Source organism: Musca vetustissima, unplaced genomic scaffold, assembly GCF_032173495.1.
Source record: "Musca vetustissima isolate MV318-11 ecotype Yass unplaced genomic scaffold, APGP_CSIRO_Mvet_v1 utg40127, whole genome shotgun sequence".
Classification (NCBI taxonomy): domain Eukaryota; kingdom Metazoa; phylum Arthropoda; class Insecta; order Diptera; family Muscidae; genus Musca; species Musca vetustissima.
In genome coordinates, this window is record NW_026887105.1 from 31,145 (window position 1) to 53,752 (window position 22,608).

Here is a 22,608-nt window from a genome sequence, read left to right on the forward strand (position 1 = left end):
AAATTATATAAAAAGAAAAGATAATAATTAAAATTATTCAGTCAGAGTAAAAACTTTACACAAAATAGTATTTAAAAAAGTAAAGAAAGAAAAAATATATTTTTCAACAGTTTGCAGTTGTCGTAGAATCGGGCAAAACAAACTTTTTTGTTTACTTTAAACAAGAATTTATACAAGGAACTTCTTTTGTTTTGTTAATTAAAAATAAATCAAACAAACACAAACATTTTGGAAATATTATTATATGTGGGCAGGAGCTAAGGAAGCAACAACGAATTCTAAAATATATGTATGTTGTATATATAAAAAGGCAATATATTTTTGTTTTACTTTTTTCTTTCATTGTGATTTTTACACAATAATTACATACAACAACGATAAGTAGTGTTGTGTATGTGGTTATTTATATAAGAACTTATGTTTTCCACAATCCTTAATCTGGTTCGCTATTTATATGTATAGAGTCATTACACTTTTATATATATATATATAATATTTATGTATATTATTCTATAACTATTATTCATTATAATATATATAAGTATGTATGTATTTATTTAAATAAATATTGCTTAAATTTGGTGTTCTATGGTGATTTTTTTGTTTCATTCTTTTGTTTTTCTTTTTTTGGGGGGAGAGAGGAATATATTTTCCCATTATATAATGGGAAAATATGTCGTAATATGTCGTTATATATTTATATATATTGGTGCAGGCATATAAAGCCTTTACATTAAAGCATTGGCGTAAGACTTTTCATTTAACTTAATGTTTAAGACGTCATATATATAGGCGGCGTCAACAATTATTTGTTTGGGGGACTTTTTTCTCTATGTTACAAAGAAATAAAAAAAAAACTCGAGAGAGGGGAAAGGGGTGGTTTGGTCAAAAAAAAACTATTCAATTTTTTATACAAATAGTTGTTGCAAACTTTATTTCTAATACGAAAATTATCCTCCTTTTCATTTGCTCCCTTTCACTCGTTCTCTCTCTTTCACTTACGAAAAAAACGAAACATGCAATAAACACAAATATTTGTGTTTGGACCCATTTCCGGTCTTCGAACAATATACTCCCAATAGCTTTAGTAGTACCATCCATCAGTAAGCATAATAACACTCCCAGATCCAGTTGTTATTTTTGTAACCAATATTTTGCCCGACGCATCCGAGCCGTATACATATCATCAGCATCCAAGGACAATGAAGAAAACGCCGGTGCCGATGCTGGGGTATTGTGAAAGTCATCATGTAATTGTGTAGTCGATGATGATGTCGATGCCATAGAGTCCAAACGCTCACTAACACTGCCCGTATGACTAAATGAACGAGTCGTTAGAAAATCTCGGGCCGATGATGATGACAACGGCAATGCATTGCTGTCATTTGCTCCACCGCCCATTATAAAATCAGCATTCAGATCCTCCTCCCCCGTTGCATTGGGATGAGGTTCATTTGTGGCAGCGGCAGCAACATCAACATTATCATCATCAACAAAACCATACCAATATCACATAACCATTATTTGTAGTGCCACTCATTGATCTATAGTCCGATAGATACGTCGCTGTGGCTCGGGTGTGTAATGGATGCGGGTACGGAAATGTTGTGGTGAACCGGGTACACTTTCAGAGCCACGTCTTGGTGGTGGCAGGGGTGGTGAGGCATTAACAAATCTGAAAAAGATTGGGGAGGAGGGGAAATAATGTTAAAACGGAAATCAGAAACGGGCCATGACGGGGGAGAAAAGTAGGAGAAACTTTCTTCGATATTTATACACAACAAATTGGTCCTAAATGTCTTAAGGGGCTACGGACGTTCTTATATATAGAACAAACCCTCAGCATATGTGAACTTTTTAACTATATAGGAACAAATTCGATGCTCTGTGTCAAGCAACATTGTCAGCCCAGGGATTTTTATCTAAATCTAAATCCGCCTGGGGAGCAGAGCTGAATGCTAACGGACGCGTCCACAGGTTGTATTATAACGGAGCCTTGTGGAATCTTTGTAATTAACTTTAAATGAATTGTAAATTGGCTTAAATTGCAAAGGAATCGAATAAATAAATAAATACCTGAGCGCCTCAACAAGTTTTATTCAGGCTTAGTTGCCAAGTCCTTGCCATGGTAAGAGGCTATGCCATGGTTGACCTCAATTCCTCACTAAAAGCACTTCCTATGGAGCCGAATTTGAGAATTATTTTATATACTGTAAAAAAAAGTTTAGTTCTTTACTATATAGGAAAAATCGACCCTCACTATTTTGAAGCTTTATACTATATAGAACATATTTCATCTTCAGTTTCATGGGACTTTTTTTCTATGTAGAACTCGGTTGCTGTGTAAGAACTTTTCTCCACGGAGGAGACGGAGACAATTGAGCATCTTCTGTGTCACTGTCCAGCCCTGGCTTACAGGCGGCACATACTAGTGGGGGCTCATTTTCCACCGAGTCTTAGCTTCTTCTCAACAACCGAACCTGCTCTAATCTACAGCATAATTAGATATGCTGTAGATTAAAGCAGGTATCTTCTGTCTGATCTTTATAGCCATCGAAATTATTCCAAACTTACCTTCTTATATATTTCTGTAAGCTTATCATCCCTCTTTATTTCCCAAATCTTCTCTCCCCTATAGATCTCTCCTTATCTCTTTTCTTCTCGTGGATGATCACAACGGACCTAACGGTCTCAGAGTGCTGCAGCCACATAAGTGACTGCACATCCCTAAACCTAACCTAACCAAAGTGTAAGGAGACTTTTATTGTATACAAAAAATATCATGTTGAAATGTCTATTAACATTCTATATAAAAAATTTTGGTTGATCCGATATCCTGAAAATATTTTTTTTTTTATAAAAAATTCAAAATTTACTTACCTTCTATTTAATAAGGGCGATGTACCTGGTGGTTGACCACTTAATTCCAAAATATTCTTACGCAACAGCAATGGCGATTGACCGCGATTATAGCGTGGCGGTGGATCTGGCGAACGATGCCTTCTATCCAAATTTGCCAAAATATGGGGTGGTGTATGTGTCGCTGGTATTGCTGAACTACCACCCGAAGCATTTAGATTTGTACCAGCACCTGTGTGTGATGCCGAAACGCCGCCCGTCGATGCAGCATAACGTCGTATAAAACCACCGGCACTTGAACCTTCATAAAAACCTTCAGAACCATTCCCACTTGTGGCTTTTAAGGCGATCGATGCACCATCATTTGATGGTGATGTGGTTTGACTATTACCGGGTGAACTACTGCTACCCGTTGACATGGTGCGATAAAATAGATTCGTTTTGTTATTATCGGCTGTTGCAGCAGCATTATTGGTATCTCCATTTGTGGGCGATGTGGTAGCTGAGTTTGAAGGAGAATTGTTATTGGATGTTTGTATTTTAACATAATTGGACAGCTGGCGTTTCATGGCACCGGCCAATGTATTGAACCAGCCTGTGTTTTGGTATTTGGTATTTTTTTGGGGGCATATGTTTTTTTTTATTTTTCAAGCGTACATTCATTCAGACAAACATACATAGAACGCATAGCATGTAGCGAGCGAGATGATAATTGCAATTCAAAAGTGCAATATATTTGTTTTTGGTTTTTCGTTTGTATATAAAAGAGCATTTTCAAACAATCAATAGAGCGAGCAGTGCAGTGCAAGGCAGTATAAATGTGGATTACAACAACAACACAAGAACCGTGTTATGAGTTAAGTATTGGATTATGGTTTGTATTGTTTGTGGTGAAAATGAGTGATGAGAAAAATAGAAAGAAAGAAAAAAAACACAGAGTGAAAAATTAAAATATTTAAAAAAAGTGAGAATGAAAAATATTGTGAAATATTAATATAGATGTCATGGAAATATTGGTGGTTAAACAGTAAAAGTATGGCTTGAAGCATGGATTAGAAGGATAGCAAAAGAAAAGATTTTAAATTTGTTTTTGTTTTGAGGAAATGTTAAGAAAATTAAGTATCTTCGTGATAATACAACAAATTTGGAATTTGCATCATTTACAAATTATTATTTGTTGAGATCAATTCCAGTGTGCGTGGAATTTCGGAAGATTGCTTCTAACTGAAAGCTTTCATTATTTAATCTGTTGTTAGCAAACCCATCTAAGAGCAAACCACCCTGTCACGTCAGGAAAGATCTTCACAACCTAAAGAGAGAAGCTCAAGTATACAGAATATTGCTTCTTGGCCATCAGGCCTATCAACAAAGATTGGACGTTTCCACGACAGAGGGTTCTACGATCCGAAACGACCCGAGTTATACTCGACCACAGTGGATTATATTGTATTCACTTTGATGCCGTTTAGGAAAGAAAGTTAGAATTAGGGAAATTTTAGATTAAGCATCTTGGGTTTAATCCCCTATGATTCTAGGAATTCTGTGTTTTTGAGAATTCATTCAATCTTCTCGATCCACAACACCTTAGATTGGTTAGTCCGTGAATAGTGTCATATCCCAAGAATTGTTTTCGAAGGTATGTAAATGCTGGCCAGTGACACAGGAAATGTTTCAGCGTTTCCAAAACCCTCTGAATCTGGTGCTACCCTCGCATCCAATCTTGAATAGATGTGCCTTCAGGCTGAAGTGTCCCGTAAGAATATCCGTCTGTCTGCTTTTTTTTTGTTTATCGTTAGAATTTGCTTAGTTTGGTCTTCATTTGGGTCATTCATAAAATTTTTGTTATCTTTCCTGTCCCCTCATTATCCCAAAGAGTTTTGTAGGTCCATTCGTTCATGCCCTCATTTCTTGGTGTGTTACGCTAAAGGGTTTGGCAGTATTAACATCTATTGTGGGTAGTGCAGTGGCACTTCTGGCTAGCTGGTTGGTACCCACATAATTCGTACAGGTCCTTATTGTGAGCAATTATTAATAGTATGTATACATTCCAGTACAGTTTTCGATTTAACTGTTTTGGAGGATATTGCATTTATAGCTTGTTTGATATACGTAATTATATTTGTTGTATTTTGTCCTAGGTTTGACCCTAACCAGTTAAGACACTCTGTTATAGCTTGAACCTTCGCCTGTAGGACCGTGCTGTGATCAGTAAAGCGAAGAGAAATTTCGGCACCTGGTTCATCAATAGAAAATCCATATCCAGTCTTTCCTCCTAGTCGAGAGCCATCTGAAGCAACAGTAAACAGCAGGCATCTGAACTATATATATTCCGCTATTCCATTGTTCTCTATCCGGTAATCAGCAGCTATTGGCATTGTCAGCCCTACTTAATTGCTATCAATTTCTTTTGGCAGATGTCATTCTGTTGAAAAGACCTATCTCCTTTTTTTGTCCGGGTTTACATTTAAGCCCCTCGGTTTAGCCCAATTATAGACTATGTTTAGCACCGTTTCAGTTTTTCTGCAAAGTAAGTGAGGATTCTTTCCCCTCAGAAATATTATAACGTCATCTTCATTGCAGACTGGTTCAAATCCTTCATCGGTTAAATTCCCTAAGAATCCATTTATGGTGGATACCCAAAGGAGCAGTGACAAAATCCCTCTCTTTGGTGTTCCCTGACCTAATTTGTCTCTGGTTGTTATGTCCAGTATGCTTGCTACAGCTAATCCATCTATTCCTTAGCATATATAGTTAAACCAGTCTATAACCTATTATCCAAAAACAAAATTTCCTATCGATTCCATTCCATTTGCTAAAAGCATTATTTTTCGTTCGTGTTTTTTTTTTTTTTTTTTGTATATTCAAATGTAATAAAGCCATTCAAGCAATGTTTTGAAATGCAAAATAAAAACTGAAAACAAAACCATAAAAGAAGAGAACAGAACCAAAAAATAGCACATTGTAACCACTTACCGCTTTCCGATTTATAATTGTTCTCCTTTGTGGCCGTTGTAGATGTTCCACCATTGTTTGCATTGGCTATCGAAGCTGATGCGGCCGCCGTCGCTGCGGCAGTCGATGGTGATATATTGCCCTGATGATGCCTTTGGTTATAGAGTTTACTTAATTTGGTAACTGTTGGACTTGTAACACCCATCCGTTGATTTTGATTGCCACCACCACCAGAAGCAGCATCATCGGGTGGTGAAATGGGTGGCGATCTGGAACCACGCATAACATTTGCATAAGGAGTATTTGTTAGATATTGTTGAGGCAGTGGTTGATATTGCAAATGACCTGCTGTTGGATTGCTGGACGCTGAAGTTGGTGATGCTTTTGTTGCTGCTGTTGCCGTCGTGCCAAAACCCATTGTTGCTGTTTGTGGGGGTGATGTAGGCGATGATGATAGCTTACTATCATAACTTGACATTAAGGGTAAACTTCTTGGTCCATGCTGATGACGATGTGGCTGTTGTTGTGGCTCTTGAGCTGACGACAATGATGATGACGGCATATCACCACCAATTTGTGAACATTGTGAAGATTGTGTAGATGATTGACTAGACGTTGAATACGATGACAGGGTACTTGATGAGGCAATTGGTATGTGCGAACTAAAATGTTGATGTTGTTGTGACTGTGGCGACGAATTAGCAGATGTCTGATAAAAATTGCTGTGATGAAAAGGATTTGTGCTATCATTTGATGATGACGATGGTGAATTTTTATTATAAAATGTATGATGACTTTGTTGATGATGTTGTTGTCGTTCTAGCTCTTTTTCCCGTAATTGATTTTGTTGATGATAGAAACGTTGAAGGACTAGAAAAAAAAATAATAATTGTATATGTTATAAATTTATAAGACTAAAAATATGTTAAAGCGCAGTATTCCAAACGTCTCCCAGGTATTGTGACTTTTCAGTCGAAAGTTTGTCATTTGTAGAGGGTCATTTCCGTTATAATGGAAATTATAATTTAATGTACTATACATATTTTATATCTATATCTGTGTTGGTCAATGAACCTTGTAGAGGGGATCATCAACTTCTTATGTTTTATATTTGAAGTCCAGAATTGTGGACGCAGTATTTTGCGATAGTCCGAGATTGCTGGCTGCCGAAGCTACTTTCATAAATATTCTACGTTGTCTGTCGGCCGCAACAACATCTTGACGGCATTTATTATCGTGAATAATGAATTTTAGAATATTCTCCCCTCGTAATGAACAATTCCACGGCAAAATACAAGGCTTTCTATACTAATTATTATTTAATTTTAAATGTTTCTACCTATGTATTGGACACTATGCCTTCATATAGGACGATGTAAATGTGCCTCTACATTAGACCACAGGAAACGCAATCGTATTAATCCTCAGTCTCGAACTCTACAAGGTCAGACTTCAATGAACCCCCAACATGTTGCCGACCCAAGCAACTCCCCTGGACCACACATTTGCCTCAAGTCCTGTTACTCTCGACGACGTGAATGAAAGCTTGGAGAGGAAGACGGATTTTCTCTCAATTTATTAGAGGAAGCCGGCTCCTTCCGCCTTAGTCAGGACGACGTGGCGACGAATTAGCAGACGGTCAGGAGAGCATCCCGAATCAACGAATGATATTAAGAGTGACTTCTTGATTGAAAGGATTCCTAGACCCAGTGCGAAGACCATCACTGCAGTCCAAAAAAGGAGGGATTGATGTCGACCTGCGTCGACTGGCCCTGCGGCAATTGTGTTTACAGAATGTGGCGAATCCTTTGTTTCACTACATTTCTGGACTTCTCTTCGTCCCCTACTTGAATCTTTACCATTCCAACCCCCTTATCAAAACAAGTTAACATTTATATTTTTTTCTGCTTACCTAAAGGACTATGATTGCCTGGAACACGTTGTGGTTGAGCTTCATTTTTGGTCAATGTTGTTGTTGTGGCTGGTGGTGGTATCATTGAAGATTTCTCTTCGTGAATTTGTTGATGTTGTTGCAATGGTTTGTCTTGTTGCCTTTCAAAGATATCCAATCCCGATGATGCTGCCGTACCGGGACTAATATCTGTGGAAGGTTTCTTTGCTGCTGTGATATTATATTTGGAATCGCTACCCATCTGATATCGTTTACGTTGTAAAGCTGGAGAATCTGTTGCAATCGACGTTTGCGTCTTATTCACATTTGTCGAATGATCCATGGTATCAAATGCGGAATAACTCGTATCCTGGGAACATGGCATACGAAATAATGGATCAATTTGATTGGGTTGAACTGTATTGGAAGTATTTTTCTTTTGACTAAATGGTGATGTTGTCAAATTGCGTAAAATTGATTGACCTGCAAATGAAAGAAAGTTTGTGAAAAAATAATAATAAATATAATTACGGTCTACTGATCATACCAATTGAGGATAGTACTGATTCCTTTTTGGGACTTTCATCACCACCACCTGACGCTGCCGTTGTGTTATTATAACGATTATATGATGACGAACCATTAAATTTCTTTGGCATAAACGGTGATTTCCGACATAATTTATGCATTTCGTTAACTAATTTTGTATCTCGTTCCTGATTAGTATTGAGCGTGGTTATACTAGGCGGTGACAAAGGACTTGAGCTAGTGGCACTGCTGCTGCCTGAACCACTTGGTAATCGCTCCAAGTTAGGTCGTGTATGGCCAACATTAGATGTTGCAGCACCTGATGATGTTGCCATCGTTGATCCCTGATTATAATTTATTGTTCCTGTTGCAGTTGTTGTGGTTGTGTTTGCATTACTGCTATTGTATTGATTTATAGATTGAGGTAGTTGTGACGGCTGCTGATGATGTTCTCGATGATAACTATTAGTACGTTGTGGCTGATGATAGTGGCTTCCAGTACCGTAATAACTTGGTATTTGCGATTGTGATGATGCTGTTGCTGCTGCTGCTGATGATGATGCCAATGAGGATTTTGTTGTATTTATTGTCATTTTTGTCGTTGCTGTTCCTGTTATAGCTCCTGTTACAAATGGATTTGTATTTGACGATGAGGATGGCGATGCTGTTGCAGCTGATGATAGTGTCGATGATGATGCGGATGTATCATAGTTTAAAGCATTGTGTGGATTTTTATAATGTTTGCTAGCATCGTAGGTTGCCGGGATCTTCGATGTGGGTATTTGTGTTCTACAAAAAGCGTAAAATTTAAGAATCAAAACATATTAGTTCAAATATTATATATTGAGTTCATGTTGTTGTTATTTACGGACATTTATAGATTTGGCAATAAGGTATCTTAACTAGATTCGTATAAAACAAAAGATATAGAATATGGAGGGGGTCAAAGAAAGAATTTTGTTTAGGCTAGGTTCCCATTTATAGAAATAAATTGAATAAAAACACAGTACATTCCTTCATCTTATACCCATATGTAAATATCGACAGGCCGGTCACTCGCCCAGGAATCCCTACTAGGAAACTCTATTCTAAACTTTGCATAACCTAACAGAAACCTTATAGGAACCCTCGAAAGACAAACTGGGATAAATTCAAAACAAATTCAAATTCTAAACAGGAACTCTTCTAAGGAGCTGTAAGGCTTCTTGTCCTTTGACATAGGGGAGACTGAGGCACCTTCGGCATTTTTTTTTCAAACTCTATATCTCAGTACTTATTCAACATATATATAAACTTTATGGCTGATTATTGTCCTCTGACACTTAATTATAAAAAATAGTACCAAAAAAATATAAAAAAATAGTATTAGTTAAAAAATTTTACAGTTTTGTAAAAAAAGTCAAATTCGCCGAATGTGCCCCAACCCGGGGTAGCTTCGGCATTTGATGGGGCACATTCGGCACCATAGTCATAGCCTGGTAATTATCATCGCTATCAGTCTGGTTCAGATCCTCTAAAGGCACTATTTTAAATTCAGATCCTCTAAAGGCACTATTTGATTTTAATACGCCACACAATGTTTGAACTATAGGGCTTTATTTTCTAGCGGCGGACGTTTACATCTCAAGGTCGCACACACCATCAGAAATAGGGGTTTTCTATCGCATTTTCGTCAATACAAGCACGTTTGATCTTATATATGCAATTTCGAACCATATTAAAGGATTAGTTTTAAAGACAAACTCAAAAACATTTTAAGGAAATAATATTGCACAATCTGTATATGGGCGAATGTGCCCCACTTTAAAATGCCGAATGGACCCCGAATGTACTTTTTCTATTTTTTTTTTTTTTCATTTTTTTTCGATCAGTTTTGTAAAAGCATTATATTTATAAATATTTCTATAATAATACACATCGTAGTTAACTACATTTTAATAATATTTTCTTAAAAATTTATAAAGTTTTATACACGAAATACATCTATAAAAATACAAAAACCCATGTATCTAAATAAGCTTATTAGCTGGAAATTTCAAACTTTGTGTCAGTTATTTATTTCGATATTCGATACCTATGTATCGAAACTAATGATGTACGGTGAGAGCTTCATATCGAAAACGCGATTGCCGAAGGTGTCCCGATGCCGAAGGTGCCCCAGTCTCCCCTACCCTCAGGCGATATGGTGGTCAAAAACCTGGCATACTTGAGGAAGGCTGCTAGGAAATCATAAAGCTAACAAGACGAATCTGATGTCGTTATGAGGGAAACTATAGTCACTGTATGTGATTAGTCCTCTCTAAAAGAATACTAGCGTGGCCAAAATTCAGGACCGTTTCCCGGAGACTCTGATACATCTTGCAGCCTGGAATTTATCCAGAAAATTCAGTGGTTGGATATTCAAGATTGCATTCAAGGCTGCCTGTGGTGTGATTCTCAGCACTTCGGTTGTCAGGATAGACGCCGATCGCTGTACAGTACCCATTTTAGCAAGCATGCTTGTGTACTTGTTATGGCAACCATAAGTAATAGAATATTTACATATTATAATTAAAATAAATACAGCAACATGCAAATGGGTTTAGTAAAAGGATACCAAAAAATATATATCCAAAACCAAAAGGAATGCAAATAAAATAAAAAAGAAATTAAAGAAATAAGTTACAAAATATGGTAACCATTGAGGATTGGGATACACAAAATTAATTTAAATACTTTACACTACCTCCTCCTCAAGGGTTACACACATTTTTACGTATGAATTAATAAATGAAAGTTATTAAACAAAAATAAATGAAATTAAATGAATACAAATACAAAATAATTCAAAATCAAAGTACTTACGAGGGCATGGATTTGGGGGAGTGAACAAAAGTAGTATTTTCATAATGTAAATGTAGTCTACATTTGTTGTTTGAATTGTTTTTAAAACAATGCAAACAAAGTGTGTTGTTGTTAAGTTTAACGTCTATTTTTTTTCGTTTGTTTGATGCTTTTTTAATATTATTATTTTTTTATTTAAAAAAACATAATATTTTTCTTGTTTATTATTTCGTTTCTATTTTATGGTTTTTCATTTGTATGTAGTAGAGGGAGTTTGTTTGTTTTAGGGGATTAGAATTAAAGTTACCTACAAATAAAAAGATTAATAAAAATAAAAAAAACAAATATAATAACAAAACAAAATATTAGATAATAAAATAACAACATAACCAATTAATATTTTGAAAACAAAAAAAATAAATTATTAATTTTGTTAATATAGATTAAAATATTATAATAAACAAAAAGAAGGAAATGAAAAAATGTATACAAAATTAAACCATATTTATTTTTTTATTAAATGAAATCAAAAGCAAGCACTAGTTTTTTCTTATTCTTCTTCAAATTATTTATAATTTCTTGGTTGTATTGAATTCTATATAGAAATAGTTAAGCAAATCATCACTACTCACCTACGATGAGTTCTAATACCCGTTGAATCAACAACAGATCTAAACCATTGGGGTATATCGACATCAGCTTCTTCATAGTATTTAATAAAAGGCTGTTCCAAAAGTTCAGGATATTTGGGACGTTGCATATGGTCCTTTGTTAAACTGAAAATTAATTATTCGAAATGTATAAAATAAAATGTTTATTATAAGTTTAAAATAGTTGAATGTAAAATGAAAGGTTACTAGACTCTGAAATTAGAAATACTATCAATCCCAATACAATTAGCAGATTCCAGCATGCCTTACATGAAGTGGTCGGACATATCGAGAAGAATATGGAGACCTCCGGTTACACATTGACTGCGTTCCTTGACATTGAAGGGGCCTTTAACAATATGAAGCTGGACGCTATTCATTCTGCTCTCGATAGTAGTCAGGTATCCCCTCCCTCCTTGGATTGATAGAATTATCATTTCGTCCATTGGAGAGAGTTCCGTGAGGAAATCTGTTAACAGAGGCACATCACAGGGAGGAATACTCCTCTAGTCCTACTATGAATTCTGGTGATAAATGGCGATGATGTAGTCTTGCTAGTTGGTTGTGAAGTTTCTGCCGACTATTTCTGACACCATACAGGGTGCCTTATTAACTCTGTCCAACTAGGCACACGCAAATGGTCTTGGCGTAAACCCCACGAAGACAGAAATGGTACTATTCAATAGGAAACGTAAGATCCCAACCTTTCGATTGCCATCCTTGAATGGAGTCACAGTATCCCTTTCCATAGGTACACAGTCCTTGATCACAAACTAACGAAGAAAAGGAATGTTGAGAAACGCACTAAGAAAGGTCTTGTAGCGCTCTACTCCTGCAAGAACTCTATAGGTATGTAGCGGTTGAACTCTCCATTCTGTAAATATGGTTGCCTTGTATGGTGGCAGGGGTCAACAAGAAGACACTGCTGGCTAATATGAGTACTGTACTGCGATCAGCGTTGATCTTGACTGCCGGAGCGCTAAGAAGCACACCATGGGTAGCCTTGAATGCAATATTGAATCTCCAACCACTGGATTTTCTGGTTAAATTCCAGGCTGCAAGATGTACTCAAAGGCTCCGGGAAACGGATGCCTGGACGTTGTTGAATTTTGGCTTCGCTAGTATCCCTAAAACGACGAAAGTTTGTGACTTTTTAGAGAGGAGTACTCACCTCAGTGACTATACTCCCTCTTATAACGACTTTAACGACATCAGATTAGAGATACCTAGTAGGGAATCCTGGGCAAGTGGCTCCTTACCTCTGTCGATATTTACAGACGGGCCGAAGATGGAGGGAGGTACTGGTGCAGGCGTTTACTGCAAGGAACTTGCCATTTACAACTTTTTTAAACTTAACAAACTTTTTAGCGTTTTCAGGCAGAAATCCTGGCAATCACGAAAGAGGATGAGATAGTCAAAACACTTACTGCCGATAACATAGGACCGTTGACTATATATGTCGATAGTCAGGCGGCCCTTAGGTCAAGTCGTGTACTATTAACTCAAAAGCGGTTCGTGACTACAAAGATGCTCTTCATGACGGATAGATAAATTATGTTGGGTAGCCGATGAGCTTGATGGGGTTCGCAGTCGTCCAATCAACCTGCTGAGGGATCTGTACAACCTCCCATGGGCTACTTTATTGACCAATTTCTGTATGAGCTACTGCAAGGTAGTCGGCAACAGATGGTCAACAGAACCTGGATGCAGGATTTCAAAACCATCTGGCCAGAATTCTCTCGCCGTAAAACGTCTTCCCTCTTGTCTCAAATTAAGAAGGAGATACAATTTGTTGTGGGGATTTAACAGATTAGATCTCTTATTTCTAAATGGAACATTAACGGGGTGGATTATGAGGGATGAGGAAGAGCTAGAAACAATTAAAGATATACTCTGTAGGTGTCCATCGCTAAGTGGCAGAATGTACACAGACATTTCGGCAAATATGAAATTTATAATCTGGCATTCTTCTACGGAATAGATGTGTTAAACTTCATCTATCTCTTCCCCCTCCTTTCCACTTTCCTTTAATCCTTTCTTTTCAGGTATCCAGGATGAGCATAATGAACAAAAGTCTCTGAGGGAACGGCTACCGCACATCCCTTAACCTAACCTACACTCCACTTTATGGGAGTGGGTATATCACTTGAGAAATAGTAGATAACCTAGATTATGGTGCTGAGCAAAAACACTTTCGGATTCCTAATAGCTCTTATATTTAAATGTAGTTAGTATATCACCAGTACAAAAACCAATTAACTTACCATTTATTAACAAAACTGTGAAATTCTTCACTAAAATGAAAATCGGCATTTTCGGGTAATTTTGGTGGTTCGCTGGCTAGGACTTTTGTTAAAACTTCAAAATCTGTATTACAACCTTCATAGGGAGACCTAGCCGTTGCCAATTCAACTAGAGTAATACCCAAAGACCAAACATCAGCTCGAATGTCATATTTTATTTTTTTAGGGTCGATGCGTTCGGGCTGTAATTAAAAAAAGATAAAAAAATTATAGTAAATATTTGTAGTAAAAACACATTAACTCACGGCCATATATGCTGCACATCCTGCTGACCGGGTGGCTGCCTTTGAATCCACCAAACGACCACTAATACCAAAATCACAGAGTTTTATGTTACCACGTTCATCAATTAATATATTTGATGGTTTGACATCACGATGTATAACACCATGTTTATCCTTTAGATAGGATAAGGCTTTTACTGTCTATAAATATGAAAAAAAAACACACATTAAAAATTTTATAAATTAAAACAAATTCAAAAACTTACCGCCACCGTCACCTTTCCCAATATTTGTTCTGGCACCGGTTGCTTCGATAATTTCAATAATTTATCAAAACACATCGACATCAATTCCATGCATATCCATACATCAGCATCCGTTATAAAACAACCGAAACATTGTACTATATATTGGCAGTCGTGTGATTTCAGTACCACATCCAAATCCATAAGGATACGTTTATTCTCTTCCGTATTGCCGGTACGACGCATTTGTTTTACGGCAATTATAGTGCCACTGGGTTTGTGACGCATCTTGACGACATTCCCGCTTGTGCCATTGCCCAAGTCGCCCAAATGTTCGAGATCTTTGATGTCGGATTTGTATTTGTGATTGTTTATTGTTAAAATACCAGTCTGTTTGTGAATTTTCTTTAGTTTCTTCTCGGTTTCAGATTCCGTTGCTGGGGCAGGTGAATGTGGAAAATTTAATGTCATTTTACTTCGATTTGGTATGCCATCCACTGGAAAAGATCACAATAAAAAAAGAATTAGACTTATCGATAAAAGGACCTTTTGTGTAGGAATAGCATTTGTTTTGTAAGAAATTGTTGTAATATTTATGGGTCAACAATCGATATCTGGTGTCAACATTCCCTTACGGATTAGTTAGAGTGCCAAAGCCATAGATAGCAGCAATGGACAATAAGGTGTGTCGAAGAGAAGCAATCTTATTAATTTTATGCTTTATATGAGAAATTTAAAAAATATATTCCATATAGCTGGAAAGTATCTCAAAAATGTCGGTACTGTCAAGACCCACGAAGGACGTTATGGTTTCATGTTCTGGCGCCGTGGAAGGTCGTAGCAAGAACTGAATTCAAACAGTTTATTAAACTCAAAACTATCTTCCAATAAATTACGAGCGACTACACTAACCTCCCCAGTCACAATGATCTCTGAACGGTTGAGGATTTTGTGAAAGCTGTGAACTAGTTTACGGGAACTCTTATGAGATTATATAAGGCTTCTTGTCTTTTAACATATCCTGTGAGGAATTATCAGTATGGTGGTCAAATAACCTAACATTCTTGCGAAATGCCGCTCGAAAAGCGTATAACAAAGCTAGCGAGACGAAACTTAGTGCAGATAGGGACGTTTACAGAGAAAATTTCAATAGGTGCAAAAGTGAAATCAGGATGGCTAAACGTAGGTGCTGGATTTGCTTTAGCGAATCAATCGATGGAGTTAATGAAGCGGCCAGATTTTGTAGAGTAATATCTAAAGATCGCAAATCAATCGGTAGTATAAGGCGAACTGAACGTGGACAAACTCCCGAAGGGAGACTCTAGATCTTTTCTTGATCGACCCACTTCCTGATGTGCAACATACACGGTGACATATGGTTCGGACCAAGGAGGACCAAAACATGGAATGGGCAATAAATAAATATCAACCCTACAAACCTCTTGGGCTAGATAACATAATACCGGCCATGTAGCAGCATGCAGATAGAGGGATTTTTTGGGGCTTGCCTATTTTTATCGTACATACCTAGTCTATTGAAAGAGACAACTGTGAGCTTCACTCCGAAGGCCGGGAAGCCAGGTAACACGCCTATTTTCCTTTCTACCCAAGACACTTGAAAAATCACTAGACGTCGAAATTAGGAATACCTTTTATTTAAACAAGATTAGCAAATCCCAACACGCCTACATCAAAGGGAAATTTGTGAATACTGTATTACATTCGGTGGTCGGACACATAGGAAATAATATGGAAAATTCCGTTTAAACATTGGCTGCGTTCCTCGATATTGAAGGAACTTTCTATAATGTAAAGCTGGACGCAATCCATTCTGCTCTCGAATGTAAAAGTGTATTTTCTCTTCAGAATGGATTGATAGAATGCTGGAACGCAGAATTATCAATTCATCTAATCTCTAATCTGTCAACAGAGGAACAACACAGGAGGGAGTTCTCTCTCCTCTACTATGTTTTCTGGTAAAAAATGCCGATGATGTAGTCCTGTTAGTCAGGGAGAAATTTCTGCAGACTATTTTCGATATAATGCCTCAGTGCCTCATTAACTTTGTCTAAATGGACGCAGACCAATTGACTTGGGATAAACCCAATAAAATCAGGAATGGTAGTCGTCACTAAGAAACGTAAGATCTCAAACTTTCGTCTGTCATGGAGAGTCATAGAGAGTAGAGTAACCATAAACCTTTTCTTAGAAGCAAAATGCTTAGGAACAGCCCCTGACCACAAGATAACATGGAAAAGGAATCTTTTTAGCGTTTTTTATGCAGAAAACTTAGCAATCACAAAATCGGCTGAAATAGTCAAAAAACTTACTGCTGACAATAGGTGTGTCTGGTTATTTTACAGAAACATTTATTCAGTAAGTTCTAGTTCAGAGAGTAATCCCTTTTTACTATCTTTTGCGATAATACTGAGAAAAGTAAACAGACCACATTTAGTAAGATTCAGCAAATAAACAGCTGTTCAAGAAAACATTTGATTTGAAATAAACAACAAACAAAGGATGAACACAGTTTTTTGTATTGCATTTAATATTAAAAATAAAATGAATAATAAAAGAAAAATTGATTTGATATGTTCCCCGGGAGCATTTATAAGGAATTAGTTTCTAATTTAATGAAACTTTGCATTACTTACGAATTTTCTTCCATTTTCAGTAATTTTTATACAACATAACTTAAAATTGAACTTTGCAAATTAAAAAAATGTTTTGAATAATTTTTGTGTTTGGTCATAAAACAGCTGATCCAAAAATGGCTGAGTTTGCAAAATCTTACTGCATAAAATTCTTTCAGTAAACTGCTCTGTCAAACTTGCTCTCTCACTTGACTCTATTTTTGGGTAAACAGACAACATTTAGTAACAATTGTTACCAAATATCGAGTAAACAGAGAGAGCTAATGTAGGGCTTGTGAATATGTATGTCGATAGTCAGACGGCCCCTAAGGCACTTAAGCCCTGTACTAAAAATTCGTGACTGCAAGGGTGCTATTCATCGTTAAATTTTGTTGGGTTCCAGGACATAGATGGGAATGAAATAGCTGACGAGCTTGCTCGAGAGGGTTCGGATTCGTACAATCAACCGATTGAGGGATCTGTACACCCTCCTATTGGCTATTTCATTGGCAAAATCTGTATAAGCTACTGCGAGGTAGTCGGTAACAAGCAGAACCAGCTCTTCCTCATCCTCTATGTAAGGATGAGGAAGAGCTGGAAACAATTGAACATCTACTCTGTAGGTGTTAATCGCCAATTAGCAGAAGACAACGACAGTTTGGTAAATATGAAAGTACTCGTAATAATCGAGCATTCTTCACCGGAATAGATCAAAAGCAGATCCTTAGCTTTGTTAAAACTATATTTTTATAATTATTTAGAAATAAATTTTAAGCAAAATGTTGACAATTTTAAGCAAATGTTGAAATAGTGGACCGATATCGAAACGGCTGAAGCTAGAATCTTGAAATTTTGGGTGAGGGTCAATCTTGGCCCAAAGGTTACAGATAAGGATGTTTTTTTTTTCAAGTACTAAATGTGGTATTATTTGTAATTGGAGAACCGGTACACCTAAAACTTAAAAAATTGAAATGAGGATCACGGATAGGGTGTAGAATAAGTATCCGAAAAGTACTAAAATGTACTAAATTTGGTACAGTTTCGTAGCATGTGAACGGAAAATTTGGAAACTTGAAATTTGGAATGCGAATCAAGGTAGAGAAGCAGGATCGATATAAGGAGGAAGTTTTGGAATTGTGTACTCATGTATGCGAAAAGTACTATATGGTACTATATTTGGTACAATTTTAATTTGGTGGTACGAACATATTCCAATCGTACCTATGTGTACGAAAAGTACCACTTCGTTTTATAATTGGTACAATTTGGCAACCATAGACCTGGATCCTAAAATGTGGAGTTAGGAACATTGTTGGGGTGTAGGATTGGGGTATGTACGAAATTTTAAAATTTCGTACCAAATTTGAATTTGGGTGAACCGATAGAGCTGGAATATTGACATTTGGATTGGTCTTTGTAGAACGTTTTGGAAATGTACCAAATTTGGATTTGGGTGAACCGACAGATCTGGAATATTGAAAATTAAGGGTAGGATAACTGTTGAACTATGTAGAAAGTTTTGTAAATTCATTCATATCCAAATTTGGTACCTTTTAGTACACATTACTAAAAGGTACCAAATTTGGATTTGTGTGAACCGACAGATGTGGAATCTTGAAAGTATAGGTTAGGATAACTGTTGAACTATGTAGAAAGTTTTGGTAATTCGTACTAAATGGTACCAAATTTGACATGTGTAGTTAGGACCACTGCTAGGATGTTGTGGCACTAAATTTGGTACAATTTGAATAAATTGGGTAATAAGATATCCATTGGATTGCATGAGGTAGGTAGTAATGGAAAGTTGTATTTAGGTGTACCTAATTTGATACAAATTAAACTTAGACGAAACGATAGAATCCTAATTTTTGGAATTAAGATTGGGATATGTGGGAAGTTTGGAAATTCGTACTTATGATTTTTAAAGTAGGTAGTTATGGAAATTTATATTAATGTGTACTGACTGATACTAAATTTGTATTTGAAATGTGGAATTTTTTTAAGAAATAAGTATTACAAGAGTTCAAAGGGTAAAAAATGATGCGAAATTTAGTATACAGCTAGATTTATGTTTTTAAATAATTCCAAACGTCCTCCTTTCTGCTTCGCATGGTCTGGCTTTATTTGGGTCCCAATTAGCTACGACCAATTCTTGATCACTGGTTAAAGTGAGATAAGCGCGAGAGTTTTGTGCAAACTTTGTATAATCAACTCGGTAAGCTAAATAAATACTGAAGATATTTCAGAAGACAGCAGAGCTAGTGATCTATGATATGTCGATAGTCTAGTGGTTCTTAAGGCAATCGACTGTGCGGTCGATATGCTGATTGAGGGTATTACTTGGCAAATAGTCCACAAACTCTCCTGCAAGACTGCAGGCAGCATCTACTAAATAGATGTCCAGCGCTAAAAAAACATCTACTGTCAGATACGATTATATTAATACTATAAGTTGCTTCTCCGGAGTAGACCCCATTAAAATTCTTAGATTTGCCACAATACTATAACGTCTATATCTTCCTCCTCTCTCTTCCTCCGTTTTCCTGTAATCATAATTTTAACTTTTCAGGTACCCAGAATTTGCACAATGGACCAAGGGTCTTCAAATGAAAACAGCTGATAAATAATTGTTTGTTTGAACATCCTATAACCTAACCTACGATGTGAGTTATGTTTGGTTTAATTTATGTTGAATTATAATATGAACCCAAAGAGTACACACTACTATACCGAAAATAGTGTAGAGTGTCATATAGTTGTCTCCGTTTCAATTTTTTCCTTTTCCTGGTTTAATGTGGTTTTAAATTATTAAGCGTGGTTTTATATTTGTCGGGATCGGGATCGGTGTTGAGAGTTTCTCTCTCTCAGTGGTAAATTGTGAATTGTGTTGGAAAACATTACCACAGGTAGGAACAAAAAAATTCGAAAAGGTACCTAAAATTCTACTTCAAATGATAATAAATCATAATTATCGAGAAATATTGGCCAATATTTATACCAGTTATTTGTATAAATAATATATGTTATAATTTAAACGTAAATGTATTCATGAATATGTCAATTCGTTCCTTTTGTGAATAAAAAGTACGCTTGTTACAAAATTAAAAATAGCGCAACTCTAATTACTCTCTCAAGAAAGAGAAACTCTCAACACCGATCCCGATCCCGACAAATATAAAACCACGCTAATTAAAACATGGACAATATGGTTTGAATATCGCACAATATTAAAAGAAATAATCGTGGTATTTCCATTACATCTTAAGTAAAATTGTCAATGTTTGTGAGATGAAGGAGCACCTCTTCAATAAACACATATTTTCCTCTTTGACTGTTTTACAATAACATTCGTCGTTACCCACTGACGGATGAATGCCTTCCCTTATTTTACCCTACTTTACAAACAATGCAACAACAACAGCAGCACAACGCCAATCATTACATTTGGTTCAAGGCATTTTTCCTGGTTTCATTCATAAAAACCGCAACAACAATAAGCCAAAAATATCTACGACCAATCAAACAAACAACAACAACAAAAATACATTTGCTCCGGAAATACCAAAAATCTCAAAGTAATACAAAAACAGCAACAGCAAGTCAAATCTTCTTTTTTTACTCTCTCAGTCTCTGCCGCAGTTCGAATGAAGAAAACATCAAAACAAAACATACGCACGTACACGTTCTCTCACTCTTCCTCTCTTGTTCATACATTGAGAAAAAAACAACGTACGCATAACAATGCAGCGACGTCAACGCAGACGTCATACGATAGCAGAGCAACAGCAACAACAACAATGCAAAATTGAAAGACGATTTTCTTTGCAAAAAGAATAAAAATAACAACAACTACAACCTAATAGCATGTATTAGAGAGTGGCGGGTGAGGGTGGGTGGCAGCCTAGAGCACACAAACATTAATTGAAAATTTTTCAAAGCAAAGACGACGACGACGGCGAAGAACAAGAAGAAGATACAAAGTGGTGGAAGTAGTAATCAACAGAGAATAAGAAAAGCAGAAAATAGTATAACCAAGAAACTCAAAAGCATATGTATGTTCGTGTGTTTGCATGATACGAACAAAAAACTACATACATATGCTAAGAGATCGAACAATAATTTATGTGTTTATTGCGTTTTGTTGGTGGGCTGCGACGACAAACAGACCAACAGACAATCCTTGACTATATACTGTCTGTCTATTTTCGAAAAAGGCCAAAACAAAAATAAGACATTATTTTGCAAATATCATGCGACCGACGAAATGCAAGATGCGCGAGGGCGTTGAAGACTTATTTTTTTGTGGTGGTGGTACCACTCTTCACAGGGTAATACTTACATCCCGGTGGCCGTCTCCTAACTTCGGGTACGGGTGATGTTTCATAAACCATTCTGGAGGAATCATTTTCTTCAAGTAATCGCTGTTCCAGCAACTGCAGTTTAAAAGTTATTTGATCCATTTTTTAGAGGTGTATGTATGTGCGCCGCGCTGCTTCCTTCTACTCAGCCACCACAGCCGAGCGAGCAATAGAAATAATGTTTCACAAAAATATGAAAAACCACTTCAGTGGTTGTTGCACTATTTTCTTCTTTCTTTTCTTTTTGTTACGTTTTCGATTCTCGATTCTTGACCAAGCAATTCTATTCTATATATATAGCATGAAGAAAAGATTCTTTTTTTCCTTCACAACACAGGTAAACACACTATATACACATGACACTTTATTTCGTTATAAATGATGGTGGCGCTCGTTTGCTCTGCTCCTCTCTCACCCGATTTTTTCTACTTTTTTCATCTATATTTTTTCCCAATTTTTTTCTTTGCCTTTGTTTTCTTGGCTGTGATTGCAATTTCGTTTTTCATTCACTTGCACAATTATTACATTATTTTCTTTGGGGGAATTCTTTTCTCTATATCGTGGAGTTTTATTTATACACTTTATATTTGCTCCTCATGTTTTGTTTTTGGCCATAATTTACTTAAAAAAATATTCAGTATTTTCTTGGTAAAAAAAATCTCGCCCCATCGAGAGAACAAAGCCGACCTCTTTTGACATTCGACGTTGGTGCGACATTTTCTTGTGATAAATCGATAAATGAAATTATCGAGCAATCACAATACACAAGAAACGATTTTTGTTATCGAAATATAGTCGTGTTTTATTTTTCCATATGATTTATTAGCAGCTTAGTTTTAGAGACTTTCAAGTTTTTACAGAATTTGAAAAGTGGAATTTCCAATGCGATGTGTTATAAAAGGAAAAAATGGCGTCCTTTGAGACAAATGTTTGTTCCACTTTTATTTGTCAAATATCAGACTACGAAATTAAATTGATTTCAAATGCCCATTCCATATAAAAAAATGGGCATTTGGATTTACGAAATCCACCCGATTTCAAATGTAAATTCAAATTAAATTTGTGAACAGAATTAACGTGACGTTTACGATGTTTGTGGAATTGACGGTTCAAATCAAGTGGATTAATAATCTACACGCACT

General features: G+C 36.3%; 1 protein-coding gene across 1 annotated transcript; it reads right to left on the bottom strand.

Annotated features, from left to right (window-relative positions):
- Positions 1–1,477: 1,477 nt before the first annotated feature.
- LOC133334668 (dual specificity mitogen-activated protein kinase kinase hemipterous-like) lies at positions 1,478–21,566 on the bottom strand. Its single transcript, XM_061542999.1, has 10 exons — positions 21,448–21,566; positions 14,497–14,972; positions 14,252–14,431; positions 13,968–14,188; positions 11,686–11,829; positions 8,250–9,019; positions 7,724–8,185; positions 5,833–6,681; positions 2,881–3,484; positions 1,478–1,675 (listed from the first exon to the last, which is right to left on the bottom strand). Exons 1-10 carry the CDS (start codon positions 21,497–21,499, stop codon positions 1,537–1,539), a joined length of 3,897 nt encoding a protein of 1,298 aa, XP_061398983.1. The 5' UTR covers positions 21,500–21,566; the 3' UTR covers positions 1,478–1,536.
- Positions 21,567–22,608: the final 1,042 nt, after the last annotated feature.

What these genes read in the sequence shown, in the direction of transcription:
- LOC133334668 (XM_061542999.1), bottom strand. Translation starts at nt 21,499, where the DNA reads ATGGTTTATGAAACATCACCCGTACCCGAAGTTAGGAGACGGCCACCG. An exon ending in GGTATTAGAACTCATCGTAG is followed by an intron (nt 9,020 to 11,685) that starts GTGAGTAGTGAT and finishes CGCTTTTTGTAG; the next exon opens with AACACAAATACCCACATCGA. An exon ending in ATCAGTACTATCCTCAATTG is followed by an intron (nt 8,186 to 8,249) that starts GTATGATCAGTA and finishes TTTCATTTGCAG; the next exon opens with GTCAATCAATTTTACGCAAT.